Source organism: Prionailurus viverrinus, chromosome E3 (genome assembly GCF_022837055.1).
Source record: "Prionailurus viverrinus isolate Anna chromosome E3, UM_Priviv_1.0, whole genome shotgun sequence".
Classification (NCBI taxonomy): Eukaryota; Metazoa; Chordata; class Mammalia; order Carnivora; family Felidae; genus Prionailurus; species Prionailurus viverrinus.
The window spans coordinates 7,109,642-7,125,431 of NC_062576.1; the positions used below are offsets into that span (position 1 = coordinate 7,109,642).

The 15,790-nt window shown below is 42.0% G+C and overlaps 1 protein-coding gene across 1 annotated transcript in view; it reads left to right on the forward strand.

The window, feature by feature from the left end:
- Positions 1-10,400: 10,400 nt before the first annotated feature.
- LOC125154085 (cytochrome P450 3A12) overlaps positions 10,401-15,790 on the forward strand; it is a 60,100-nt gene continuing 54,710 nt past the window's right edge. The window contains exons 1-3 of the mRNA XM_047837803.1: positions 10,401-10,594; positions 12,472-12,565; positions 14,486-14,538. Of these exons, the coding sequence (XP_047693759.1) occupies positions 10,524-10,594; positions 12,472-12,565; positions 14,486-14,538 (218 nt within the window). The 5' untranslated portion in view covers positions 10,401-10,523. The remainder of the gene's footprint in view (positions 10,595-12,471; positions 12,566-14,485; positions 14,539-15,790) is intronic.

Genomic DNA, 15,790 nt, shown 5'->3' on the forward strand with positions numbered 1-15,790 from the left:
CTCCCTACTCCTGTTTTTGGTTTCTTTGGAATTTACCTGTTCTTGGCCTAGTATGCATGACCTTTAGGATAACTGTTTAAAGACAAAATCTGCCCAGACTAGAAGAAAGAGGATGAGAAAGATCTCAACTAAATAGGGCTTTAGATCCTATGGGGGTGGGGAAAAGTGGGTTGTGGTGGTCCTGCTCCTGGCACTGTGTTTACATAGCTGGACAGACACTGCAGGCTCCTAGTAGAACCCTGGAAATGAAGTCTCTAAACTTTTATGACCTCAGTGGCTCCTCACAGACCAGGCAGTAAAAAGAGCCATTTAAACATAATTGATAAGAAGGAATAATGTAAACTGTTCATATCCAGTAAACTCCCAACTTTCTAATTATTTTGTCCATTAAAACTTGAACTCACATTTCTTCCTCTTGCTCAAAGAAAATACATTACCCAATGTGGGGTTACTCTATAACCCTTGTCCTCTCTCAGCCACGAGTTGAACTGTTTATGAGTTTATACTGAGTCAACATTTGTAGAGGACCTGTGAGGGTCAGGTATCTGGTTGGCCAAGGTCACATGTTCTCTTAGTTCAAAGCCACTTTGAACCAGACTTGCAGATCTAGGCCCCAAGTCCCTGTAGGTCATGCCCTGGGCCTGGTCTGGTCCTCCTTTTGGAAGGGAAATAATTATTAACAGGTTATTTAGGTAAGTGAGGCTGAGGGTGTTTAAATAACTCACACAGGGCCTGAGTATCAGTCAATTCTGTGGATCCCTATTTGCTGACTGTTTACACAATAGGGAGCATGGATATCCCTGGAGTCTACAGAAAGTTCAGGGCCCACCTGGGCCAGGTTCCCTATTATATCCTTCCTTGTCCCTATCTCTAGCATGTTCTCTCAGAATCTTTTTTTATTTAAATTCCAGTTAGTTAACATACAGTGTAATATCAGTTTCAGATGTACGATTTAGTGATTCACACTTAAATATATCATGACAAATGCCCTTTTTAATCTCCATCACATATTTAACTCATTCCCTGCACTCACCTTCCCTCTGGTAACCATCAGTTTCTTTTCTATAGTTAAGAGTCTGTTTTATGGTTTGACTCTCTCTTTTTTTCTCCTATGATCATTTGTTTAGTTTCTTAAATTCCGCATATGAATGAAATCATGTATTTGTCTTTCTCTGACTGACTTATTTCACTTAGCATAATGCTCTCTAGCTCATTGCAAATTGTAAGATTTCATTCTTTTTTGTGGCCAAATAATATTCCAATGTGTGTGTGTGTGTGTGTGTGTGTGTGTGTGTGTGTGTGTGTGTACACCACCTCCTCTTCTTTACCCATTCATCAATCGATGGTTGATGGACATTTGGGTTCTTTCCATAATTTTTCTGTTGTAGATAATGCTGCTATAAATATAGGGGTGCACATATCCCTTTGAGTTAGTATTTTTGTATTCTTAAAAAAAATTTTTTTAATGTTTATTTTTGAAAGACAGAGTATGAGCAGGGAAGGAGCAGAGAGAGAGGGAGACACAGAAACCAAAGCAGGCTCCAGGCTCTGAGCTGTCAGCACAGAACCTGACACGGGGTTTTAACTCATGATTCCTGAGATCATGACCTGAGCTGAAGTTGGATGCTCAACTGACCAAGGCACCCAGGTGCCCCAGTACTTTTGTATTCTTTAGGTAATTGCTGGACCATAGGATAGTTCTAATTTTAACTTTATGAGGAAACTCCATACTGTTTTTTTTTCCAATATATGAAATTTATTGACAAATTGGTTTCCATACAACACCCAGTGCTCATTCCAAAAGGTGCCCTCCTCAACACCCAAGTGACTGTACCAGTTTGTGTTCCCACTGATGTACAAGAGGGTTCCCCTTTCAGGGCATCTGGGTGGCTCACTAGGTTGAATGTCCAACTCTTGGTTTCGGCTTAGGTCATGATCTCACATTTGTGGGATAGAGCCCCATGTTGGGCTCTGTGATAACATTGTGGAGCCTGCTTGGAATTCTCCCTCTGCCTTTTTCTCTGCCCCTCCCCTGCTTGTGCTCCCTCCCCTGGTCTCAAAATAAATAAATATTGTTTTAAAAAAACATTCCCCATTCTCCATTCCCCACATCCTTGCCAACACCTTTTGTTTTTTGTGTTGTTAATTTTAGACATTCTAACAGATGTGAGGTATCTCATTGTAGTTTTGATTTGTATTTCCCTGGTGATGAGTGATATTGAACATCTTTTCATATGTCTGTTAGCCATCTGTATGTCTTCTTTGGAAAGTGTCTATTCATGTGTTCTGCCCATTTTTAATTGGATTATTTGTTTTGGGGGCATTGCATTTTACAAGTTCTTTATATATTTTGGATGCTATTTTCTCTCAGATTCTTAACCATTTTGGTTGCACAAAGTTGAGATCCCAGAAATTTTACACTTGATAAACACTAGTATGGTAGAGCCTCTCCTTAAGGAATGTGGTGAAAACCTCAAGACATGGGAGGGCAACCTGGCTATGTGTGCATATGTGACTCTGTAACATAGACCGCCCAATCAGGCTGTATGTCTGTACGTTACCATTTTTGGGAGACAAAGACATAGAAATTGTGTAAAAGACTACACCCTACCGTGCTCAGGGCTCAGTTTTTTGGGTATGATCCCACTGAGCCTGTGCTAGCAGGAATAACTTTGCTTCCTGGAAAGAAAAGCCTCAGTGTCACAATTCTTGGTCCTGTTACACTAGGATAGCTATAAAAATAAAAAAAGGGAGGTGCCGGGGTGGCTCAGTCAGTTGAGCATCCAACTCTTGGTTTCACCTCAGGTCATGATCTCATGGTTTGTGGGATGGAGCACCATGTGGGTCTCTGTGCTGAGCATGGAACCTGCTTGGGATTCTCTCTCTCCCTCTCCCCCTTTCCCTTGCTTTCTCTCTCTCTCTCAAATTAAAAAAAAAGTTAAGAAAAATAAAAAGATAAAAAAGGAAAGTAGCAAGTATTGGTGAGGTTGTGGACAAAATGAACCCTCATACATCATTGGTGGGAACATAAGATGGTGTAGCCACTGTGGAATACAGTTTGGCAGTTCTTCAGAAACTTAAACATAGAACTACTATATGACCCACCAATTCTACTCCTAGTTAAAAACCTAAGAAAATTGACAAGTTTCTCAAAGAAACACATCTACCTGTATGTTCATAGCAGCACTATTCACAAGAGCCAAAAGGTGGAAACAATGGAAATTAATGGATGAATGTGATGCAGGCTGGTTGGCTCTGTGGTTCCTGCACAGGACCAGCCAAGAGGGTCCTTGGCTTTGCTCAGGATGGAAATCAAACTTCAAGCCAAGAGGAAGTGAGAGAAGAGTTTATAAAAAACATAGAGAGAGTGTAGTTACAGACAGAGTGGCCTAGAGACTCAGAAAGGAAAGAAGAGTGAGTCTCCTCTTTGCTTGGAGTCCGAGGTTTTATTGAGGATGGTGGTCCGAGTGCTGGAGTCTTCTTAGTAATCCAGGAACAAAGACGGGTGTCCTCCATAACTCACTGATACCCTGGAGCCAGGATTCTTGGTGAGTCAGTGGTCTTGGAAAACATTTATGATAACCCCACCCAGTCACTACTTAGATATTATCTGTTGTGCTGGAAGACTCCAAGGAAATCATTAACTTCATGACCTTTACAAGGAGGACACTATCTGTTCTATAAGGCAGGCGTATGTAAGGTGGGGTCTAAGTCCTAGCAGGAACAGAGGCAGGAAAAGGAGCCAAAAAGCAGTTTTTCATGGGGTCCTGTTAGTTTCCTGGTTTCAAATAGGTAAACAAATTGTGGTGTATATGATGAGAAATTGACATGACGAGTCATTTGAAAATGGAGCTGAAGCAGGCACTGCAGAGAAACTGCCTAACCAGCATAGTTTGAACTGGGCCAAAACCTCTGGACCAGACAAAATGGCAGTTTTTTTTTTTATTTTATTTTTTATTTTTTAAGATTTACATCCAAATTAGTTAGCATATAGTGCAACACTGATTTCAGGGGTAGATTCCTTAATGCCCCTTAACCATTTAGCTGATCCCCTCCCCACAATCCTTCTAGTAACCCTCAGTTTGTTCTCCATATTTATGAGTCTCTTCTGTTTTGTCCCCCTCCCTGTTTTTATATTATTTTTGTTTCCCTGCCCTTATGTTCATCTGTTTTGTCTCTTAAAGTCCTCATATGAGTAAAGTCATATGGTTTTTGTCTTTCTCTGACTAATTTCACTTAGCATAATACCCTCCAGTTCCATTCATGTAGTTGCAAATGGCAAGATTTCATTCTTTTTGATTGCCAAGTAATACTCCTTTGTATATATAGACCACATTTTCTTTATCCATCATCCATTGATGGACATTTGGGCTCTTTCCATACTTTGGCTATTGTTGACAGTGCTGCTATAAAAATGGGGGTGCATGTGTCCCTTCAAAACAGCACACCTGTATCCCATGGATAAACGCCTAGTAGTGCAGTTGCTGGGTCATAGGATAGTTCTATTTTTAGTTTTTTGAGGAACCCCCATACTGTTTTCCAGAGTAGCTGCACCAGCTTGCATTCCCACCAACAATGCAAAAGAGATCCTCTTTCTCTGCATCCTCCTCAACATCTGTTGTTGCCTGAGTTGTTAATGTTAGCCATTCTGACAGGTGTAAAGTGGTATCTCATTGTGGTTTTGATTTGTATTTCCCTGATGATGAGTGATGTGGAGCATTTTTTCATGTGTCAGTTGGCCATCTGGATGTCTTCTTTGGAGAAGTGTCTATTTGTGTCTTTTGCCCATTTCTTCACTGGATTATTTGTTTTTTGGGTGTTGAATTTGATAAGCTCTTTATAGATTTTGGATACTAACCCTTTATCTGATATGTCATTTGCAAATATCTTCTCCTATTCTGTCAGTTGCTTTTAGTTTTGCTGATTGTTTCCTTCACTGTGCAGAAGCTTTTTATTTTGATGAGGTCCCAGTAGTTCATTTTTGCTTTTGTTTCCCTTGCCTCTGAAGATGTGTTGAGTAAGAAGTTGCTGTGGCCAAGGTCAAAGAGGTTTTTGCCTGCTTTCTCCTGGAGGATTTTGATGGCCTCCTGTCTTACATTTAGGTCTTTCACCCATTTTGAGTTTATTATTGTGTATGGTATAAGAAAGTGGTCCAGGTTCATTCTTCTTCATGTCGCTCTCCAGTTTTCCTAGCACTGCTTACTGAAGAGACTGTCTTTATTCCATTGGATATTCTTTCCTGCTTTGTCAGAGATGACTTGGCCATATGTTTGTGGGTCCATTTCTGGGTTCTCTATTCTGTACCATTGATCTGAGTGTCTGTTCTTGTGCTAGTACCATACTGTCTTGATGACTACAGCTTTGTAGTACAGCTTGAAGTCTGGATTGTGATAAAATGCCAGTTGTTTTAAGCAATTGCTTGAGAAGTCAAAGGGATTGCAAGACTGATAGTTATGAAATTTCTGAAGATAAAACCATCAGTCAGTCAATATATATCTCAAAGTAGCCTAGCTTTTAAAACCCCCTAGAAAACTTTTTTTCCCCTTCAACTCATAAAATTGACCCCTTCTCTTTTCTCATAAAGCCCCCTTGCTTTCATCCTAAAGTGGGACTATGTTTGGGTTTCTACCTGAATCTGCTCTCCCTAAATTGCAGTTATCTTATCTCAAATAAACCCTGGTTTGCCTTTCACTGTGACTTATTATTTTTAGGTTGGCAGTATATATCATAGGATGTCATTCAGCCATGAAAGGGATGAAGTACTGATACGTGTCTGAGCAGGAAGGAGTCTCGAAAACATTGTCCTCAGTAAAAGAAGTGCTCAAAAGAAACAGGACCCAATGGAGTCACTCATGTTAAACCCCACCAAGACTTAATACCAAATCCAATTGTAGTTTCTGCCTCTCCCAGGAGTGGAATTTTACACCAGTCGGTCTGGAATTTCCTGATCAGCACTGGTGAGGCCATCTGCCTGATAAAACTTCCTGCCTTCCCTTAAGGGAAGGTAACTTTGCCTAAAATAATACACTATTTTTTTAATGTTTATTTATTTTTGAGAGAGAGAGAGCAAGAGAGAGTGAGTGCACAAGCGGGGAAGGGGCAGAGAGAGAGGGAGACACAGAATCTGAAGCAGGCTCTAGGCTCTGAGCTGTCAGCACAGAGCCTGATGTGGGTCTTGAACCCGCGAATCATGAGATCATGACCTGAGCCAAAGTTGGAAGCTCAATTGACTGAGCCACCCAGGCGCCCCTAAAATAACACACTCTTAACTTCCTGTCCCACATCCTTCTGTCTGAAAAATCCTTCCATTTCATATAGCTCCTGGGAGTTCACTTCTGTTTATTAAATAGGATGCTGCTGATTTGTGAATTGTTGAATAAAGCCAATTAGATCTTTAAATTTAAGTTAATAGGGGCCACATATTACATGACTCCATTTGTATGAAACCTTTAGTGTGGGCAAATCCGTAAAGACAGAATGTAGATCCATGGTTGCCAGGGGTGAGGAAAGGAGAAAGTGGGAGAATCTGCTTAATGGGCACAGGATTTTATTTTGGAGTAATAGAAATGCTTTCAGAACTAGATAGAGGTAGTTGCTGCACAGCATTGTGAATGTACTGTTAAAAAAAAATGAAATTCAACTGAGTAAATTTGAAAATCTCATTGGCTTTATTAAGCAATTCATGAATCTTCAGGCAACATCCTATCTAGCAAGTAGAGAGATTCTTTGAGGAGTTGTACAACGTGGAAGATTTTTATAGGCAGGAGGTGGGCAAGGAAGTTATTAGCAAAAGAAAAGTTTGTTTCAGCAAGGTCATCCAACCTAGGGGAAAGGGCAGGGTCTTATTAGGTAAATTATCTCATCTTCCTCTGGGGATTCTAGAGGGGCCCATGTGACAGATTACCTCACTGGTGCTGACCAGAAGATTCCTGACTGACTGGTTAAGACAACGTTGCTTGGAGAGGTTGAAATTGCAGTTAAGATACATATTAAGCCCTGGTTTGGTGTCTTGGCCTAGCATAAATGATTCCATCTTGGGCTTGTGGTTTTTCCCTTAAGCAGTACTAGTGACACTGAATTGTTCACTTTAAAATGGTTAATTTTACATTATATGACTTCTACTTCAACAAATGTTTTGAAACTAAGAAATTACCCTAACAAGTGTAAGAAAGGTCACTGTGGTGCCTGCCAAGCCCAGTGGCTTTTTCCAGAGATCCTGGCCAGTCTCCAGCCCCCTGCTGACCAGAGTAGGCCTTAGCCCTGGCCCTGAAAGCAAAGAATGCTTACCTGGGGCTGTGGTGTGATTAATTCCTTATTAGCAACCATAAAAGTCAGCTTGATTTAGACACTGTACCTTGCAACCAAGAAATGACAAACATACTCAGCAATGATAATGATGGTAAGCTGGCCATTATAACAGGATGAAATGCCCTCTCTTTTCTTTCTCTGACCAAATACTCCTCTGTCCCTGGGTACAACCTGTGCTACCTCCTCTGGGAACCCACTCCCTTCCTGCCCACCCCCTACTCCTGCCCCTGCCCCACATCCCACTTGTCTCTGCCTTCCCCAAGCTCCTGATGCCTTCCTTTGGAAGTGTCTGACTACAGTGGAGTACGCCACCTAGGGCCTTTGCATAAGTGCCCTTTGTAATAGTCTTGTTCACACTTTGCCCCATGGTGTGTCATAGCACTAGGTACAGTGAAGACTGATTCAGACTGATAGAGAGGTCTCCATGGCCCTGAGAATAACCACGTGACCAACCAAAATTGGCTGGAGCTTGAGAGTAGGGTGCACTTGGTGAGGCAGGGTGTCTGGAAAAAATCAGTGGGCTTGGCAGCTACTCATGTATCTTTGGAAATTTCTTGGGACAACAGGCAAAAATGTTTGATGAGTGTTTATTTTCTAGGGAGATACGTCATTACTTTCATCTGATTATCAGAGAAGCCTGTGTTCTAACGAAAGATCAAGAACTCCAGCTTGTAAACCTAGATGATCTTGGCCAAATGATTGGCCCTCTCCTCTGGTCCTCTCCTTTCCCCTCTGCCCATTGCTAGTCAGTTCAGGAAGTTTTACAAGGCAGAAAAATATTTAATTTTTTCAGTAATTTTTGTACTGTTAACCATGGGATCCCCAGTCTGGGTTCTTGACAAAAACAAGTACTGATGTTTTTCCCATTTACAGCAAAAAGTTAATTGATGAGATTTTCTTTATTTAAAAACAGTTACTATTTTTGAAAAGGCTGTATGTGCATAAAGTAAAACATTAAAGTGGTATAAGAGGGAAGTGCTTTTATACTATGAAGAGTGATATTTTCTGTAGGTTTTTTGGGAGATACTTTAATCATGTTAAGAAAGTTCCCTATTAGTACTTTAAAACTTTTTTTATATTATAAATGGGAGTTGAATATTATCAAATACTTTTTCTAAAACTATTTTGATGATAAGACTTTTCTTATTTAATTTGTTAATGTGATAACTGATATTTCTATTTTTCTCTATTAGCCACCCTTGAGTTCCAGGGTCAAATCCAACTTGGTCACAGTGTATTAAGTTTGCTGACCAAGGGTCAGGCCAGTTAGGAGGTCAACTATTGGGAGCAACTGATAGATGACCCATGAGCTGGACCCAGGCAGTTGGAGGCTACTCACCCTCTCCTGTCCTTGGAATGTGTATTTTTCTGTTTTCCCCATTCCCAGAAATAGTCCCAAAGACACAGCCTTGACATAGTGATGTGGTACTGAGTATATCTGGACCATACACATGACTGAACCCATCATAGCTGAGCATGGGTTTTTGAGGCAGATGAAAGAGTATTAGTTCCCACAGAGGTCTGGTTTCCAAGTAAAATAAAAAAAGCTTTGTGTTTAGGTGAAACTTTGTGTTAGGTAAGGCTTTGTGTTTATTAGCTTTATCAGGCATCAAGAGCATTAAGTTTTATCAAGCATCTAGAATTAGCAGATGACATGAATCTTTCCTTGTTTGCACATATTCTATGTACCTCTCTGCTGGGGAACATAGAAAGGGACATCCCACCCAACAATATTCTTAGTACCATCTTGACTAGCATCTGTCTTTCCTATTGAGATGAGGCAGAGTCCTGTGACCTGGAAGACAGAGAAGGCAGGTGCTTTCCATGGGTCTCCATGGATTAGGAACAGAATTATAACCAATTTGTTGTGGGTCTCATTATTTCCCGTAGTGACCCTTATCAGGGAAGGGCAAACGTTGATTATCAGTACTGTAGAGTGCAGAAGACTTTTCAGTCTCTATGTTCGCTTATTTACAATATATTCTTGTGATCAATAACTGTTGGGAAGCTAATTGCAGTCACTGAGTCTCAGTATCTATGAATGCAAACTGGAGATAATAGCATGACCCTTTGGAATGATGCCCAGTGAAGGCACCAAAAGGGGAAAGAAATATTTCAGAATTCCTGGGACTTTCTCTTCTACTTTTCCTGGGGATCATCTTCCAGCTCCCCATGTCTGTCCTGTGTTGGTATTCCAGCTTGGAGCCACTTCTTTCTTAATTACCTTTTTGTAGGGCTCCATTGTGTCAGAGAATCCAGAGGTATGCCACGTAATCAATCCATGGTTTCTCAGGACACGCAGACACAGAACATGGGTCAGATTGATGTTAATGAGCCAGTGTAATTTCTAGATGCCCTGTTATCGATTTCTCCCATTAGGTATCTAGCATGATCACCAACGATCCTCCCAGAAAGGATATACTGGAAGCCCAGTAATTTAACCTCTACCAACTCAACTCCATCAACCTTTCTGAATGCCCCCTGAGCATATAGCGCTTTGTTGGAGACTAAGGACATAATTTTTATGACTACTTTGACTGTGCCTGTGAGAAACTTTTATCTGTAAGGCAAATAGGGGTGGAGACCAATGAGAGGGGTGGAGAGGACAGAGAACAAGAAAAGAACTTGGGCTCATAAGACAGAAATTTCACAGAGAAGGAAGTGGTTATATCCAAGGAGATTGGTGAGGAAAAACTCCAAAATAGGGGCTTCTGTCGCAGCTGGATTTGAGGAGGAGTAAGATCCTTCTAGGATACACAGAGGCATTTCTAGGCAGAGGAAACTACATGAGTAAACATGAGTAGACCCAGGTTGTTTGAAGGATTTCAAGTATTTTGGAGTGCAGGCAGCCATGGTGACAAGGACAGGTTAGAGACTTAAAAACAGTGACTTTACCTGAGTTTCTCAAACCTTTGAGATTACTGATAACACTGATTGAGTTGTTTATTGATTTCCCGCAGAATATGAACTTAAAGGTCAAACTGGGAGTGTCCATGATGCTTTGCCAACACTCATGGGTGGGGAGGCACCTTCAGGTGGAGCACAGGTAGCTGTTATACCAGCTGGGGCTCCAGTCCCACCCTCTCTTCAGTATATACATTCCAGCCTCACTGAATCACTGCTGGTGGGAAGGAAAGCTCCACACGCACAGGCCAGCAAAGACTGGCGCACACTGCTGAAAGAGAGTAGAGGAGATTGGCAGAGGGAAAGTGGCCATGGACCTGATCCCAAGCTTTTCCATAGAAACCTGGCTTCTTCTGGCTACCAGCCTGGTGCTCCTCTATCTGTGAGTAACTGTTCAGGCTCATCGCCTCTGGAACCCTGCTAATCAGCAACCTCTACCCCTTTTTCTTTTCTGTTCTGTGGATGAAGAGTTAACAAAAGGAAGTTCCTGAAGTGTTGGGTGCTTCAAACAAGCTAGAAACACATAAGGGGTTATTATTGATGTCCCTCAGATCTGCAGAAGGAGTACCCCCATGCTCCAACTCCAATTTCTGTAGTTAGGAGGGCTGAGAGATATTATTTGCTCCTGGCGATGATCTTCTGATTCAGCCCCTGTTGGGACCTAGACCCATCAAGCAGAATTCACCAGAGACAGATTAAAATCAATAGGCCCCTGTGCTCGGGGTCCTCATCCCCATCTCAAGATCTGGGGATTCTGGAGGCAGAGGACTAACTTGGGTCTTGTCTCATTATATTCACCTTCCTGCTCTGTGTCCACTAAGGACACATGTAAAAGGATTGGGCCTGTGTCTCTCAGGTGGCTCCTGCTCCCCTCCCTCCTGCCACCAAGCATCGTGTACACAAGTGCACCCAGACTTCCAGGGTGGCTGGACATGCCTCACCTTCCTCTTCAGAGTGGACTCTTCCCTCTTTTCTGTGCCCCTCTCCTGGCCACTCCCCGACCTTGTAATATGCAGAACTCCTTACCCTAAATGAGTACCTTTAGAGCTGAAGAGACTTGGCAGAAATCTTGAAATTTTATTCATTTCAGGTTTTCCTTCTAGTGTCTGGGAAGGTTAGCATCAGTATAGAGATTTCTTCCTCCCTCGATATGAAATCTGCCAGCAGGCTGCAAAGACATAGCCCTGAAAGCAAATTTGGATATTAAATATGTGTTTTCCCTCTATGTTACAGTACAGGAGGAAAATCAAAATCATTAGCAGAGGAATTCCTTTCAGTAGTGGGTTTCCCAGTATCCTGAAGCAGGTTGGGAAAGGACTTAGTTTCCAACTTCAGTCCCCCTTCTCTGCAGCTCAAGAGAACCGGAATGTCTGACAACAGAGACTTACGTGGAGCTGAAAGCATCCCACTTTTCTATGAGGCCAATTGAGGCTGGGACACAGTTTTAATTGTACAGAAATAAGAACACTGGTTGCTCCAGGCTTCTATAAAGATAGATTCAAGTAGGATCAGACCCCAGGGGCCCCTGAGTGGCCCCACTGGTTGAGTGTCCAACTATGATTTGCACTCAGGTCATGATCCCATGGTCATGGGATAGAGTCCTGCATTGGGCTCTGTACTGAGTGTAAGATTCTCTCTCTTTCTCTCCCTCTCTTCCTTGCTCATGCTTTCTCTCTCTCTCAAAAAGAAAAACACAAAACAAAAAAGGACCCCAGACCCCAAATAGCAACAGGGACTACAAGGAAGGAAAAGAAGAAAGGTCTCTGAGCAAACTGTTAAGAACATTTTGATATAGACTCTCAGTAACCCTCTGTTACTGAGTGAATATAATTAAGCAAACTCTCATAATTGGAGCAGAAAAATTTTTTTCTCTTCCTTCCTAGAATGACAATCTCTAAAATCATGAAAGAGTCATTTACTAAATAGGCATGAATGAATTTCCTGGAAGAATTCAGCATGAACTTTTCAGGAGATCTCAAGTATGGAAACATTTTTCAAGTGTTCAGTCTAGGATTGGGACTGTTAAATTTTCAGCTGCTCTTAGCTAATCATCATCATTATTATTACTGTTTGGGGTCTACAGTGGAGAAGGGAAAGGAGATGATGAATGAATGTAACAATTGCCATTGGAATTGACGTTATTATTTTTTCCCTACGTGTTACTCCTCTCTTACCTGTTCTGGTTCTGCGTCAGTGATGGGCCAGTCCCCGCACCTCTTCCACCATCCCTGTGACCAGGCTTTCTCTTTAACTTTATAGATATGGGACCCACAACCATGGACTTTTTAAGAAGCTGGGAATTCCTGGGCCAAAACCTCTGCCTTTTTTGGGAACTGCTCTGGGGTACCGTCAGGTGGGTGTTGTTTGAGCTCCCAGCTCCCTCTTTTGCTTCTTATGGTTGCAAATTCCAGCTTAGTTCCATATTAAAAATACTCCTCAGCAGGAAGTTCTTAGGTTTCAGCGGAAGTTCTTAGGTTTCAGACTTTCCAGAAATGGTGTCATAGTCTCCACCCAGCATATGGCCAGGTGCACCCCAGGGCTCTCTCTTGTCTGTTCTTAGGAGCCTCAGGTTTCCCCTGCGCTGGCAGTCCAGATCTCTGGCTGATGCAGCACAGGACTTGCTGTTCCAACTTGGAGCATCGTGAAGAGTTCTTTGGCAGGTGCAGGTTCCCATGAAGGCATAATTGTACTTGTTATTAGTTGAAAAGTGTCAAGGGGTTCCCTGGTGGTGGCTCATTAGGCTCTGTATGCTAGAGTCAGACTTTCCTATTCATAGCATGAGCTCTGAGTAGCCTTTTGGTTTTCCTGGATGGCTCTGGAACTTCAGTTTATGGGCAGCTCCAGATTCACCTTTGGGGAGTTGGCACGTACTTGAATTCTCCTAAGAATTGCCAACCCCCTGCAGTTATTTTAATGACTCTAACCCATCCTTTGCTAATGGTGACAGCTTTTGGGATTTGAGTGGTTGAACCATAATTTTCTGTTTTACTTCTCTGCCTTCAAAGGAGACACCCTATGGGTGAGTCTGAGCAGGGAGGGGGTCTAACTGAGGCAAGACGTTGCTTGTCTATTGACTTCAGATTTTAACCTCCAAATGAATTGCATCTGTGTGTATGTGGGTGTGGGTGTGGGTGTGGGTGTTTTATTTTTCACACAAAGGTAGAACCACTCATACAAAATCACTAGAAAAGAGTTGTTTTGACAAAACTATTAAAGATTTAAAGTAACTGGATGGAATGTACTAGCAGACACACAGACTGAATGTTGAGGAGCCATATGGTTAATCCAGCTCTGATGCCTCATCCCAGGCCTGGCTCCTGAACAGAAGGTAGAAGCTCATGTCCAGAAGACAAGTAGGCAGAATCTATATTACACACTGTTCTCTGCCTCAGAGTTCCTTTCCCACAGACCTGAGGCTCGTTCCTCAGATTCCACTTCTCCTGGCCTTCAGTGCCCAGTTATCGTTAAGAACTTCCTGGACTTTTTCCTCTCTGAAAAAGCAATAATCTCCTTTCCACTTTTCCCAAATCAACTCCTTAGTACATGAACCCACATTTTGGACCCTGTTTTGCATAGTTAAAACATCAAAATTACTGCTGAAACATAGAGACAGGAAGTTTTGTTGTTTCCTGATTTTGAATTGACATAAGTGAAAACTCAGAGCAAGTGTTTTAATTTGCACCATCTTTTGTGGATTGGTGGCACCGTCCCCTCTTTTCTGTGTGAGAACTGGAAGTGAGCCCACTTTGTCATTCCTCCATTCATCTCTCACTTTCTCACTCAACAAACATGTGTTAGACTTCATGTAGATCTGCTAGACTGAAAGAGGGCACAGGTGTCTTAATTTCCTAAATCTTCTGGAAATCTAGTAAGGCTCATGAGATCAATGAACAAGGGGCCATGCTGACTTTCCCTCAGCTTCCATTTCCTCACATGTCCCTTAAGGTAATAATTCAGATGGTTATGACATTTAGAGACACCCATGCACAAGCCAAACATGTCAGAAAGACAGAGGTTACAGGGTCTTCATAGATGGGCTAAGATGTTCAGTATCTACAGTACTAGCAGACAACTCAAGAGAGACTTGAACTTCTCCATTTCATATCTGCTGTTTTCTCCTTTCCCATAAGATGCCTGTGAATAAGAGCTTCCCTCTATCTGCCAATGAGAGGTAGTAAGCCACATTTCATGCGATCTGAGTTGTTTTTGTGTCCTTTAGAGGTAAGGCTCAGTACATTTAGTTTGTTTTAATATATTTTGTTTCTCCTTGCAGGGTTTTTGTGAATTTGATGAGAAATGTTTTAGAACGTATGGAAGAATGTGGGGGTGAGTAATCTGGAAATTTCCAGTGATAGGCTTTTTATGATGAGGCCCTCACAGTGTAGACAGTCTCAGTCAAGAGCCCCTTGGGATGAAGCCCTCTAATTAAAACTCCTGAAACCTCCCCTTCCCAGGATTGCATGTGTGACAAGGTGGACAAGTCCAAATATGAATCGGGTCTGGAGAGCTGCAGGGTATCCTTTATATTTTGGATTAATATGTGCTTTTGATAGAAGGGCTTTTGTAAACAGAGTGGAAAACCATTTCTGCTCAGCTCTTTTCTTACTCTGTCTGCAAGTGTGTAGTTTGTTTTGTTTTGCATTTTAGTACTAAGCCAAGACTTTCCGATAGAACTATAGTCAAGTATTTCTTTTTCCAATTCTATAGACTGGAAGAGATGTAGGAAATTTCTAAAGCACAGTATTTCCCTGGTGGGCTGATGGACTTGGGATTTTGTAGTATGGCCTTGGCGGCTTGCAGTGGATGCTCCCAATGAGGTTGGCTAGAGGTTTGCTGAAGCAGTGTGAGAGGTATAGTGTGGTGCTGGGCTGCTCACAGCCAGTGTAGTACCTCTTTATCTTCTCTGGTCAAGTCCTCAGAATCCATAGGGCTCTGCTGAGTTGGTGTGGCCCATAAGCAACATGAAGGAATAGAGAGAACACAGATCTCTGGATTGCCACTGGTTTATCTCCAGTGTCCCTCCTACATTCAGTACTGGTCAGCTCTGGCTAGAGTCAGTAAATGGTTCTCATGCTTGGCTATGGATAAGGACCACCTAGGAGGGCTTGCTAAAAATGCATATTCTTGGTTTCCATCCTCCATTAACACAGAATTTGGAGGATGTGGGGTGGGTGCAAGAATCCGAATTTAACTGGTAGTAGAAGTCGTATTAGGGCTGTGAGATCATGAAAAGAGAGGGGAACTCCAAACCACTGTCCCTTGTCCATGCTTGTCTTGTTTTAACAAACAAAGATGTAGGAAATCACCCAAGAAAGATGATCAGGTTGATGAGAGCTGACCTAAGTGCCACTTCAGTAACTACTATCACTGCTTCAACACTAAATATACTTGATTTGCACTGAAACCTTCTGAGTTTTAGAATACTTTTTGCAGATGGGGAGCATTTAGTGCAGTGGTTCTCCTCCATTTTTATATCTGATCACAAAGCATTTGAAGTTCCTCTGTGACATCAAAGGAAGAATAGGGGACTTATGGAATATCTTCCATTTTGTTCTAACAAATGCAAATGATCTGTAGT